We start from the raw sequence: 14,108 nt of genomic DNA, 5'->3' as shown, positions 1-14,108 counted from the left end.
AGACTATACTACTAGTCCAAACTCTTGGCCATAGAGTCTCTTTTAAATTTAACCAAATATTTTATTCTTTATTTACTTATTTACATTGTGAGTCATGGAACTTGAACTCTGGGCCAGGACATTGTTCCTGAGCTCTTGAGCTCAAGGCTGTCACCCTACCCATGGACTTGGGCATTGTCCCTGAGCTCTTCAACTGAAGACTACCACTCTACCCCTTGAGCCACAGCCCCACTTCCTGTTTTCCAGTGATTAATTGGAGATAAGGTGTCACTGTCTTTAGTGCCTGCCCTTGCTTTGAACCATGATCCTTAGATCTCAGCCTCCTGAATAGCTAGGATTACAGGCATGAGCCACTGTGCCAGGCTTTGTTTGTTTTGTTTTGTTTTGTTTTTGTTGGTCCTGGGGCTTGAAATCTGGGCCTGGGTGCTGTCCCGGAGCTCTTCAGCTCATGGCTACTGCTCTATCACTTTAGCCATAGCACTACTTCCAGTTTTCTGGTAGTTAATTGGAGATAAGAGTCATCACAAGGAGTTTTGTTGCCCGGGCTGGCTTTGATCCATGATCCTCATATCTCAGCATCCTGAATAGCTAGGATTACAGTCATGAGCCACTGTGCCCGGCTTAATCAAATATTTTATATGCGGGATCACCCCTTTCCCCTAGGAATTTTTTTTTCCTATTCTATTCAGGTTTCACTGAACTCACAATATAATGTATATGATCTCTGCTGGATTATTGCTATCTCTGTGTCACATTCCTATACTTTCTCTGTCTATCTTTTACTTTCTCTTTCATCCCCAAACCTAGGTTACTGAGGGGCCAGGTAAAAAGATCTCTCAGATACTTCTTCAAGGTCCAGAACAAGGAAAGGCTCTTGAAGTGTGTGGGCAGATTGGGACAAGGGGGCTTGGGTGAATGATGTTGCCCAGGAAGGCCCTCTTTGCTAATAGGCCCACAGCTTCCATAAGGTACTTTCTGGTAAGTTAAAACTTGGGTATTAGCTATCATTCTCCAGAAGACTTTACCAACTGAATGGCACATGATTTGCTCAGTTCTAGTACTTTGTGACTACCATCTAAGCCTAGTCCAATGGTGAGTATAAGCCTTGGGCCTGAAAGTCATCTTCCTTTCTTTTCCATACCCCACATGACTGAGGAAAACCTGTCAACTATTCTTCCTGAGCAACACCTGTTATTTGTGACACTAAGGTTTCATATGATGAGTAGGCGATGGATCGTATGACTTCATTTTTCCATTTCACTCATCATTACCTTCACTTATATATCTCTGTTTTAAAAGACCCCATCCCTGAGTCATTGCCTCTGGTCACAATAAGTTATATAAGACTCTGGGGGCATTCACACATAAACAGACCATTTCTAAATGGTGTTGTCAATATTCACTCGAGTATTTCCACTTACCTGGTATTACATCATGCATTCAGCTCAATACCTTACAACTGTTCACCCTGTAGTTTCCCACAGTTCTTACTTTCCTTGCTATCCTAAAGATTTTGCAGAAAGTTCCTCATTTTCCCTTCTGATCTAATTGGTTTATCTGCTCTGTAATGTTTTTAATTCTGTCTTGCCTCCATTTTCTAAATCTTCTTGTCAGTCTTTCTTGCCTGTTTGCTTTTAAGACACACAGTAACACTTATGTGGAGTTTGTTACTATTGTTCCTTTTAAGATGGTCTTACTATATAGCCCAGCTAGGTAGAAACTTAGAATCCTGCTTCCTTGGTCTCCTGAGTGCTGAGATTCCAGATGTGCATCACCATACCTGACTTATAGCTAGGTTTTCTTTGTGTGTGGGGGGGTCATGGGGCTGGAACTTGGCCTGGGTGCTGTCCCTGAGCTCTTCAACTCAAGGCTACCACCCTACCCTTGAGCCAAGCCCCACTTCCCAGTTTTCTAGAGGTTAACTGGAGATAAGAGTCTCAAGTCCTTTTTTTCCCCAGCTGGCTTAATCCTTAATCCTCAAATCTCTGCCTCCTGAGTAGCCAGGATTTACAGGTGTGAGCTATGGTACAGGCTTTCATATCTAGGTTTTCTGTTGGTTGGGGGAAGGAAAAAGTAAAATGCAAGTAAGAAATATTGTTTCTTGATAGTTCTGTCACTCAGAATAAACATCTGCCACTTTGAAATTTTTATTTTAATATTTGTTGTGTGTTTATAAATACTTTTTATTTTGTGTCAATCCTGGGTCTCAAACTAGGCCTCAGCTCTGTCCTGAGCTTTTTGTGTTCAAGGCTAGTCATCTTCCACTTTGAGCAGTAGCTCCACTTTCAACTTTTTGGTGATTAATTAGACATAAGTCTCAGACTTTCCTGCCCACCCTGGCTTTTAAACTGTGGTCCTCAAATCTCAGCCTTCTGTTTGATTGATTGATTGATTGATTGATTGATTTTGTGGGTCAAAGGGCTTGAACTCGGCCTGTGCGCTGTCCCTGAGCTCTTCAGCTCAAAGCTACCACCCTACCCTCGAGCCAAGCCCACTTCCCATTTTCTAGAAGTTAATTGGAGATAAGAGTCTCAGGTCCTTTTGTGCCTGGGCTGGCTTTGAATCTTGATGCTTAGATCTTAGCCTCCTGAGTAGCAAGGAGTACAAGCGTGAGACACCATCCAGCTCAGCCTTCGGAATAGTTAGGATTATAGACATGAGCCAGCAGCACCTGGGTTTCGATCCTTTTAAAATGAAATTCATCGATATGATTTTGTGTCTTGTCCTTTTTTTTTTTGCTAGTCCTGGTCTTGTGCTCAGGGCCTGAGCACTGCCCTTGGGCTTTCCTCAAGGCTAGAGCTCTACCACTTGAGCCACAGCACCAATTCCAGCTTTTTCTATTTATGTGGCACTGAAGAATCGAACCTGGGTCTTTGTGCATACTACGCAAGCACTACCACTAGGTCAAACTCCAAGCCTCTTGTGTCTTGTTCTTTTAATTTTACTTTATATTATAAAATTGTACCTATTCACTCTTATCACTGTATAGCCATTCACTAAATTCCTATTCTGCTTAGGAGAATTAAGAGGGAAGGGATCCATAGTTTATTATGTATGAAATATTAGGTATAACTATCTCATCACTATACACTTGTGAGTTAGACATCATTATCCATACTTTGCAGTGGAGGAAAACAAGAGTTAGAGAGATTAAGTATTTTGTTAAATTTGATCATGGAGTAAGTGATAGAGCCAAGACTCAAACTGAGGGTAGTTTATTCCAAAGCCCATTGATTTTTCACTACACCATTTTGTTTTGTAGCACCTCTGACAAGCTCATGAACTGTCAAGACATTTCATGCTCTGGTTAGAATTAAACTCCCTTTATTCTGTTTCCTTTTATATATCTTTAAATAAACAATAGAGCACTGATAAATCTTGGGCCAAAAGACAATAATATAAGACTTAGAAGAAAGTAGCTTTCTAACTACAGAGGCTGTTAAAGCATAAAATTGTCCCTTAGCTTCTATATGTTTTTGTATTAGGGTTTCGAATACATACTAGAATAGGCAACATTTGTAAGATTCCAAAAACTTTGCTTATAAAGCTATGCTAAACTATGTTTTTTCTTTAACTGGATTGTTCTGCATGACTTTTTTTTTTACAGTGAATGGTTTAAAGGGAAATTCTCTGTGTTTCTTAACTTCTTCCACTTAGTAGAAGCTAAACTCTGTGTTTTATGCCATAGCCTCCTGATTTATATGATACCACCACATCCCTCAGTGTGTCTCGAGATGCCTCTGTATTTCAAGATGAGAGCAGTCTGTCTGTCCTGGATATTCCCACTGCTACTCCAGAAAAGCAAGTAACACAGGTAGGTTGTTCTTTTTCTGATTGAGATTGTTGTTATGTCTTGAAGATCAAGGGTAGAAAAATGACATTTAACATACATCAAAGATGCCTGGCAGCCAGACACCAGTGGCTCACGCCTATAATCCTAGCTACTCAGGAGACTGAGATCTGAGGATCCCAGTTTGAAGTCAGCCCAGGAAGGAAAGTCTGTGAGATACTTCTCTCTAATTAATCACAGAAAAAGCTAGAACTGGTACTGTGGCTTAAGTGGTAAAGTGCTATTCTTGAGCAGAAAGTGCTCAGAGACAGCATTTAATGCCATAGGACTAGGAGGGGAAAATGACTGGCAGCCATGTGCTGGTGGCTCTCCTAGCTACTCAGGTTGCTAAGATCTGAGGATTTCTATTCAAAGCCAACCCAAGTAGGAAAATACATGAGACATTTATCTCCAATAAACTTTAAAAAAAGCGAGAAGTAATCTCTGGCTCAAGTAGTAGAATGCTAACCTTGGGCGCAAAAGCTCAGACAATATCCAGGCCCTGAGTTCAAGGACCGGCAGGGAGGTTGTGGGGGGCAACCTTGATTTACTCCTGTAGGCACATTTGTGTTTCTTATCCAGGTGTGCCAGGGCCAGAGTAGGCTAAGTGAGGAAGAATTTGATGTAGATATAGATACTTAAGGGTATGAGCAAGAGGAAGATGGAAAACCTGAGATTTCTTTACAGCTCTAGTAAATGTGGTTATGTTAATGCCCTTATATGATTGGAAGGCCAACATTACAGGATAGGTCAAATCCCAAGGTGACTTTAGAGGGTCTCTATCCTTTAATCCTTGGAATGAGCTAAAAGAGTTTATCCACCAAAATGACTCAGCTTGTGAGGCAGCAAGCTTCAGGCAGTAGATGGATGGGTGGGACTCTAAATTGTACCTGATTTCGTTTAGGAAGGTGAAGATGGAAATGATGCTGTTGCAGATGAAGAGGAAGGAACTGTGCAACAGCCTCAATCCAGTGTCCTTTATGAGGATTTGCTTATGTCAGAAGGAGAAGATGATGAGGAAGATGCTGGAACTGATGAGGAAGGGGATAACCCTTTCTCTGGTAAGTCTTGTTACTTCACTTCAGCTCCTGTAGAATTCACTGTAGCACTGTCAGTACTGGATAAGAGGCTCTTGGCTGTAAATGCTATTATAAAAAAGCTCCCTCTTTTATTGAAGTTCCATTAATAGAACTGAGGATACTATGCACTCAGAATGGCCATAGAGGATGTAAAGATACACATACAAAAGACACAAAAGATGAGCATTTAAAAGGCAGTGTCCAAGTAGCTGTTTTCACTTGGATGCTTGTTGAAGATGAAAACAGCCCTGAGTTAAAGCCCTAGAATACACACACACACACACACACACACACACACACACACACACACACACACACGTTAAATGCAGGTACAGTGCATGTATAGATGTATGAGAGGAACTAGTTTTAAAGTTGTTTCCTTATCTCCTCTTCTCTCTTCTCTTCCTTTCTTTCTCTCATGTATGTATAATAGGCAAATATTCTACTAAGTTGAATTCCTACTCCAGGAAGCTTATCTATTAATGAACCAGAACTTGTCTTTTTACAGCTATTCAGCTGAGTGAAAGTGGAAGTGATTCTGATGTGGGAACCAGTGGTATAAGACCCAAACAGCCCCGCATGCTTCAGGAGAATACAAGAATGGGGATGGAAAATGAAGAAAGTATGATGTCCTATGAGGGAGACGGTGGGGAGACTTCACGTGGTTTGGAAGATAGCAACATCAGGTAATCAGCTGCAACATGTTACAGGGTGATGGCATCAGTGTCCAACTGTGATGTCAAAGGGCCCAAGCATCAGATTGCTTTCATCCATCAAATATTTTCTGAGCACCTACTAAGGCTAGGTACTGTGAGAGGCTCTGGGGATACACAGAGGAACAAGACATGTCCTGCCCTTGAGTTCTTCTAATGAAAGAGACTGCACACGTTATTACAAATAACACAATGTTATGAGCTGGGTGTGGTGGTACATGCCTATAATTCAAGCTTTCAGGATGCCAAGACAGGCAGCTTCAAGGCCAGCCTGGGTTATGTAACAGCAAGGCCAATGTGGCCTACATAGCAAGACCCTATCTCACCCCTATCTCCACCCCCATTCCCACCCCCACAATAAAAAGCTAAATAAAAAGTACAAGTACAAAGTGCCAGGAGAACACAGAGGCAGGATCAAGTTTCACAGACAAAGGAACATTGGAACTGGTCCTTAAAGGCCGAATTCTAAGCAGATGCTATATCAGCAGGTGGTTAAGCTTTACAGATGAAATAGTAAGTTTAAAAGCATAGAACCATAATATATACTATGTTTGAGAGCAAAAAGGGAGATTGAGCCAGGCACATGATTCACACTTGTAATTCTATGTGGGAGCCTGAGAAAAGAAAGGTTGCTGTGGGCCGGGAGTTTGGCCTAGTGGTAGAGTGCTTGCTAGCATGCACGAAGACCCGGGTTCGATTCCTCGGTACCACATGCATAGAAAAAAAGCTAGAAGTGGTGCTGTGGCTCAAGTGGTAGAGCTCTAGCCTTGAGAAAGTCCAAGGACAGTGCTCAGGCCCTGAGCCCAAGCCCAGGACTGGAAAAAAAAAGAAAGGTTACGGTTTTCAGCCAGCTCAGGCAGAGAAGTTAGCAAGACCTCTTCTTAGACTAGCTGGATACAATAGTGTGTCTACCTGCAATCCAGAGTTACAGGAGAGGCTGAGATTGAGAGGATTGTGAGGCCAACCCAGCCCAGGCAAGACATGCATCTCCACAGAAGGGAAGTAGAAGCTTTGGCAAGTGCCTGTGATCCCAGGGATGATAAAGCCTAAAATTAGGTAGATCACTACTGAGGCATACGCCCGGATAGGACGTGAGACCCTGTCCTCAAAATAACCAATGAGAAGCAGGGCTAGAGCCATTTCTAAGAGATGTTAAGCCAGTCTTAGCAAGGACCAGGCTCTAAGTTCAACCCCTAGTACTGTCAAAAAAGCAGGTGGGAGGGGTGGGTTGTTGGAGAGTTGAGGCTCTAGAATTAGCAAGAGATTACATTGTAGAAAAGTTTAAATGGCATGTTAAGGCAATTGAATCATGTTCTGTAAGAAATCTAAAAGGAACTCCGCAGGTACCAGTGGCTTATGTCCATAATCTTAGCTATCAGGAGGCTAAGATTTGAGAATCACAATTAAAAGCTACCCAGGGTAAGGAAGTCCACAAGACTCATATCTCCAGTTAACTACCAAAAAAGCCAGAATTAGAGCTGTATCTCTAGTGGTAGAGTGTTAGCTTTGAGAAAAGAGTTCCGGAACAGAACTCAGGCCCTGAGTTTATGCCCCAGGATCAGCATTAAAATAGAAAAGAAAAAGGAGTTTACCAACAGTGGTAGAAACATGCCTGTTTCAAAGACTGATACAGTAGGATCCTGAGTTCAAGACTAGCCTGAGCTTGCAATTCTGCCCCAAAGAAACAGAAAGCAAAGGAATTGGGCCAGGAGCATAGCCTAGTGGTAGAGTGCTTGCCTAACACACACAACACACACACACCTAATCCTGGTCTGGTGGCTCACAGCTATAATCCTAGCTACTCAAGAGGCTGAGATCTGACGATCTCAAAGCCAGCCTGGGCACAAAAGTTCAAAAGTCTGGGAGATTCTTATTTCAAATTAACTACCAGAAAACCAGAAGTGGTCCTGTTGCTCAAGGGGTAGGATTGTAGCCTTGAGCTGAAGAGCTCAGGGACAGCGCCCAGGCTCACCACACAACCGAACCCCCTCCAAAAAAAAAAAAAGCAAAGGAATCAGCATGTTCATATGATAAAGAGCTAAGTGTTATTTATCCCCTACTGGGCAATGTTAGACAAATAATAAAGAGATCAACAGAAGTCTGTCAGTCTGATGAGAAAATGAAAGGACATATTAATCACTGTTTAGAAGATAAATCAATTGAATTTAGGAGATGTGGATATAAGATATGTGGGACTGCAAGTGAGCCCATTGAGATAAGGAAAGGAGAAGAAATTGAGAGTGTAAAATAAGTTTAGCTTTGGCATGTTGGATTTAAAGTAAACATATTATCTCTAGCAAGCAAGCAATCTTTTATGTATTCATCTGGAAAATATAGTAAGTATAAAAACAACTGGACCAGGAGTGTGGCCTAGTGGTAGCGTGCTTGCCTAGCATGCATGAAGACATGAGTTTGATTCCGTGGTACCACATAAACTGAAAAGGCCAGAAATGGTATTGTGGTTTAAGTGGTAGAGCGCTAAGGTTGAGAAAGCTCAGGGATGGTGCCCAGGCCATCAATTCAACCCCCGGGACTGGCAAAAACAAACAAAACAAAAATTATCTGGCATGAGTGGCTAATGTCTATAACTCTAGCTACTAAGGAGATTGAGGTCTGGGATCATGGTTCCAAGCCAGCCCTGAGAGGAAAGTCCATTAGACTTTAAAAAGCCAGAAATGGAGCTGTGACTCAAATAGTAGAGTGCTTACCTTGAGGAAAAGAAGCTCAAGAATAGAGCCCAAGTCCAGAGTTCAATCCCCAGGAACAAACAAACAAACAAACAAAAAACTTAAGATGTGGTTCTTGGCTTTAAGAAGTTTAGGACATGCTGGGCGTGATGGCCCACACCTATAATCCTAGCTGCTCAGGAGGCTGAGATCTGAGGATGGCCATTCAAAGGCAGCCCCGGCACTAAAGTCCATGGAGACTCTTATTTCCAGTTAACCATTAGAAAACTGGAAGTGGCACTGTGGCTCAAGGGGTAGGGTGGTAGCCTTGAGGTAAAGAGCTCAGGGACAATTCCCAGGTCTGGAGTTCAAGTCCCACAACTGACCAAAAAAAATTCAGGATAAGGGCTGTGAGTGTGGACTAGTGGTAGAGTGCTTGCATATCATGGATGAAACCCCAGGTTTGATTCTTCAGTACCACATACACAGAAAAAGCTGGAAGTGGTGCTATGGCTCGAGTGGCAGAGCACTAGCCTAAGTTCAGGATAAGCAGAATGCCAGTAGCTCATGTCTGCAATAAGTAACCCAAAAAGCTTGAAGTAGAGCTCAAATACAGAACCCAGGCTCTGAGTTCAAGCTCCCAGGACTGGCACCAAAAATATAAGCTGAGCTGATGGCTCATGCCTATAATCCTAGCTTCTTGAGAGGCTGAGATCTGAGGGTCATAGTTCAAAACAAGCCCAGGAAGAGAAGTCCTTGAGACTCTTATCTCCCACTGACTCCCCCCAAAAGAACTGGAAGTAGAGCTGCAGCCCAAGTGGTAGAGTCCTAGCCTTGAGCAAAAGAAGCTCAGGACAGCACCAAAGCCCTGAGTTCAAACCCCAGGACTGGCACCAAAACAATACCAAAAGGGGAAAAAAAGTAGTTCAGGATAGGAGGAAACCTAAAACAGAAAAACAGATAAAAGGTGATAATTATGGTGTAACATAAAAACTGTTCTTGTAAGCAACTGCAAAACTTTTCTGGGACTTAGAGAGGGATGAGAAGGGGAGTTGATTAGAGAAGAAAATCAAGCCAAACTTGAATAGTTATTAGATAAAGAAGAAAGCAAAGAATATTCTAGAGACCAGCAACAACACAGTTCCTAGGATCATAAAACACTGTTAGAGAACATAATGTAATCTGGTGTTGCTGGAGCAATTGACTGATGGATGTAATATCCATCATTCATATAATGATTTAAAGAAGCAGAGTACCAGTGGATCATGCCTGTAATCCTAGCTACTCAAAGAAGCTGAGATCCTAGGATCATGGTTTGAAGCTATCCTAGGCCAGAAAGACTTTGCGACTTACCTCCACTAAACTACATAGAAAAACGGTTAGTGGTGCTGTGGCTCAAGTTGTAGAGCATTACCCTTGAACAGAAAGGAACTCAAGAACAGAGCCCAGGCCCTGAATTCAAGCCCTAGGACTGGCACCAAAAAAAGATTTAAAGATATAGTTATAAACTGGGCACTGACGGCTCATGCCTGTAATCATAGCTTCTCAGGAGGCTGAGATCTGAGGGTCACAGTTCAAAGCCAGCCTGGGCAGGAAAGTCCATGAGACTCTTAACTCCCATTAACCACAAGAAAAAGCTAGACGTAGAGCTACCGCTCAAGTGGTAAAGCACTAACCTTGAGTAAAAAAGCTCAAGTCCACCCAAGTCCTGAGTTTAGGTCCTAGGACCAGCGCATGTGCCGATGCGTGTGTGTGTGCGCGGGCACACACACACACACACACACACACACACACACACACACACACACGTGGAAGTACAGACTAGATTATGAAGGATTTGAATGTGTTAGGCAGGCATTAAATGAGAATAACACAATGTGATTTATGTTTTCGAAAGATTCCTGTGGGCCCTCCTAAAAAAGGAGCGAAAAACATGAACAAATAAGTCTCAAAAGAAGTGTAAATGAGGGCCTGGATTTTGGCCTAGTGGTTAAAGTGCTTGCCTAGCATGCATGAAGACCCAGGTTCGATTCCTTGGTACCACATATATAGAAAAAAAAGCCGGAAGTGGTGCTGAGGCTCAAGTGGTAGAGCTCTAGCCTTGGGAGAAAGTCCAAGGACAGTGCTCAGGCCCTGAGCTCAAGCCCAGGACTGGCAAAAAAAAAAAAGAAGTGTAAATGACCAATAAATATATGAAAAAAACGACTTCTCTAACAAGTAATGCAATAAAAATCAAGTACAGCTTTTCTTAACCTATCAAACTGGTGAAAATAAAAGTAAATTTCCAGTATTGGAAAGATTGAGAGGAAGAAAGAAATTTCCAAAGTGCTGATGGCAATATAAATTGATAAAGCAGGGTGGGTGAGAGAGAAGCATAACATTTTGTCATAATACATTTAAAAAATGTAAATGTTCATCCCCTTTGGCTCTACGATTCCTTATCTAGGAAATTCTTCTATGGAAATAGTGAAACACCTTCATTAAGATGTTTGTATAAGGATGTTTATTGTAGCATTTTTGTTTCTGTTTTTGTTTTTGCCAGTCCTGGTCTTGGTCTCAGGGCCTGAGCTTTGTCCTTGAGCCACAGCACCACATCTGGCATTTTTCTATGTATGTGGTAGCAAGGAATCAAACCCAGGTCTTTGTGCATGCTAGGCAAGCACTCTACCACTAGGCTAAATTCCCGCCCCTGCAGCATTGTTTTTTAATAGAGAAGCTGGAAACAGTTTAAATGTCCTACTATCAGACTGTGAAAACAATCATGGTATAGCCTTACAGCAGAATACCTTGCTGCTATTAAGTTTATGCTATAGACTTACATTTATTGACACAGAAGGATGTTTGTTATAATCATTAGCAAAAAATCATATTCCTGAAGAATATGTAGAGTTTCTCATTTGTAAATAAAAACTTTAGGCATCTAAAGTGCATAGAAAAAAATGGGAAAGTCCCATACCAAAAGATTATCTCTGAATGGTGGAGTTAACTGGTGATTTTTTTTCTGATATTCTAATTTTTTTAATCAGTGAACATGCATCATTTGTGTGTTTTTTTTAAGTAAGATAGAAAATAAAGGAACAAACAAAAACTGAAGAGTACTTTGGCAAGGAATGTGAAGAGTTAACTGGAGAACAGGACTAGAGGCATGAAGACTTATTTCTGCATACAGGAACTAACATTAAAAGACTAAGCTCAAGCAGGCAGAGTAGAGATAGAAATGAGAGAATTAGAGGCAAGATACCATTGAAGAGAAAACCATCAGGATCTTTGACTAATTTCTGATACATAGGTGAGTGACACTGTTAGCTGGTAGATGAAACAGGGTGTCAGAGAATTTGTGGTCATGCTATCTGGCAGTGTGTGTCCTTCAGGTGTAAGAGAGTGACTTTCATTCAGGTTCTTGTGTATATGAAGTAGGAAAGTTGATGTTTTGGCACAGGATCATTCTTCTCTCGGGGCTTGTAGAACAGCCCAGAATTGTTCACCGTAGTGTCCAGAGGAGGTGAGATGGGCTGATTCCTTGGTGGTGCTGAGAATGGGAATGGTTAGCTAGAGGGTGGTTCCCAAGCTTGAGAGATGACATGTTTCTCTTCTCAGTTATGGGAGCTATGAGGAGCCTGATCCCAAGTCGAACAACCAAGACACAAGCTTCAGCAGCATCGGTGGGTATGAGGTATCAGAGGAGGAAGAAGATGAGGAGGAAGAGCAGCGCTCTGGGCCAAGTGTACTAAGCCAGGTCCACCTGTCAGAGGACGAGGAGGACAGTGAGGATTTCCACTCCATTGCTGGGGACAGTGACTTGGACTCTGATGAATGAGGATTCTTTTGGGTCTCCTTAGTCAGCCTTCCTTGTCCTCCAGCCTAGGTGGTTCACCTTTCCCCAATTTGTTATATTTGTACAATGTCTGATCCTGAAATGATAGATTAACACCTTACTTTTAATAATAAGTAAATGATAATCACCTCTTCTGATCTTGTTGGGGCAGTGTTACCTATTAATTTGAAACAAAGCAACTTCCTTCCCCTTAGTGCACACACACAAAAAGAAAGAAACCTTACTCTTCTCTAGTACCCTCTATTAATGCCATTTATTGCTACTGGCATAATTTTTCCCTGAGGACAGAAAAAATTATAAAAGACTAGTAACTATGTCCTACTAATGTATTAGAAATTTTCTAAGCATGGTATCATTTCATTTTCTAATTTGCAAGCTGGAATAGGCTTCCCCCTGCTAGAACAGAGAATTGGGTTCTGGTGAGCTCTGTGCCACACTTAAAAACAAACCTATTGGACAAGCTGTCCATTTATCTGGTTATTTACTTCCTTTGTTATTAAATGCCTTGCTCCTATATGGATTTGAGGCAAATAACTTTATATTTTTTAAACTGTTTGTATATCAGAAATGATATGTTACCATGTATATGTATTCTTATTCCTCCTCTCCCAGGGGAAAAGGTAGGAAAGTGATGAGTTCCTTAGGACAAAGACTTGCCTTCTGTTTCTTCTCATTCTTAAGATATGGCTGTGTGCAAAGAAGATGCTCAGTAATGTTTCCAGAATCATGAAATCCTCCAGAGATACATTACTAAGTATCTGCTGCATAATAAGCACAAACAGATCCTTAGGATTCAAAAACACATGCCTTTTACCCGAAGAGCTCACCATGAAATTGGGGGAGGAAGGGATAGAATTCAAAATACATTCATAAATTATTACAGAACTATGAGGTAAGTGCGATTCAGAAGCTAGCTATAAAGTATAGGGGTTAATAGAGGCGTGATCCTGTTTGAAAGGTCAGGGAAGTCTTTTTTGAGCCAAATTTTTAAGGTGTTATTGTTATTGAAGAATCAACTAGTAGGATCTTGCCAGATAGAAAAGTCCAGGCAGAGTATATGATGAAGTGAAAAGGCCAAAATCTAGAAGGGACAGAGTGTGTTCCTAGTTTGTTTGTTCCTGCCTTGTTTCAGAAAGGATTTAGGTGATTTATGTTCTAAATCTTTCAGTGACTCAAGGTGAAAAATGTACAGGAAGCATATTGTCATGAGTTTTTATAATTAATATTATATAACGAGTGATGATAATGAAGGAATTTTATATTATGAGAAATGAATTCTAGAGGATTGATTTGTATTTTAGAAATTTTCAGCGGATTAAATAAAGAAAATTGAATCATGTAACAGACCTAAATTATCCCATTTTGTAAAAGACAAGATTATGTCTTATATTCATGAGATGATAAACACTGGTATATAGAAAAGAGAAAAGTATGAAAGGATATATGCTAAATTGCTCGCACAGATAACCTCTGGCAAATGAGAATGGAAGGAAAGTTATATGGCTATATTTATATTGGGTAGGTTTTGTGCTTTTATTTCTGTATTTGGATTTTATAAGTATGTATTATTTTGTAATAAATTTTTTAAAAAAATTCCAGCAGTAGTGTGGATAATGGTCTGGATGGAGACAATTATAGTTTAAGTAAGGGTTGAAATGGAACCTGAAGTAGGGTTGTAATATTCGAATAGAGAAGAGGGAAGAGGGGATGGATTCAAGGCTTCTTTAGAGGAAATAGGATGAACTGGACTTCATGAATTATTGGCATTTGGAGATAGGCAAAAAACAGTTTTAATTTGGAAGATTGGATAGGTCTATGATGATATTCATTGATTTCAACTTTAACCACCATTTTGTCTCTCTGAGAATCATTGTTTAGCTCAGGCTAGCCTCAAACTTGTGATCCTCTCGACTCAGGGATTACAGGTATGTACAACCAAGCCCACATCAAACCATCTATTTTTGGTTTCGTGTGTGTGTGTGTGTG

The 14,108-nt window shown here is 41.1% G+C and overlaps 1 protein-coding gene across 4 annotated transcripts in view; it reads left to right on the top strand.

Moving 5' to 3' along the window:
• Positions 1 to 13,720, top strand: part of Taf1 (TATA-box binding protein associated factor 1) — a 92,764-nt gene extending 79,044 nt beyond the window's left edge. For all 4 annotated transcript variants that reach the window (XM_090325929.1, XM_090325928.1, XM_090325927.1 and 1 more), the window contains 4 exons: positions 3,689 to 3,814; positions 4,734 to 4,890; positions 5,417 to 5,594; positions 11,885 to 13,720. In XM_090325929.1, coding sequence (XP_090182055.1) covers positions 3,689 to 3,814; positions 4,734 to 4,890; positions 5,417 to 5,594; positions 11,885 to 12,104 — 681 coding nt within the window. In that variant the 3' untranslated portion in view covers positions 12,105 to 13,720. The remainder of the gene's footprint in view (positions 1 to 3,688; positions 3,815 to 4,733; positions 4,891 to 5,416; positions 5,595 to 11,884) is intronic.
• The last annotated feature ends 388 nt before the right edge of the window (positions 13,721 to 14,108 follow it).

This window comes from Megascapheus bottae, chromosome X (assembly GCF_031878675.1).
Source record: "Megascapheus bottae isolate mThoBot1 chromosome X, mThoBot2.hap1, whole genome shotgun sequence".
NCBI classification, from domain to species: domain Eukaryota; kingdom Metazoa; phylum Chordata; class Mammalia; order Rodentia; family Geomyidae; genus Megascapheus; species Megascapheus bottae.
Note: the sequence above shows the minus strand (reverse complement) of the source record. Positions and strands in the feature narration are given on the sequence as shown.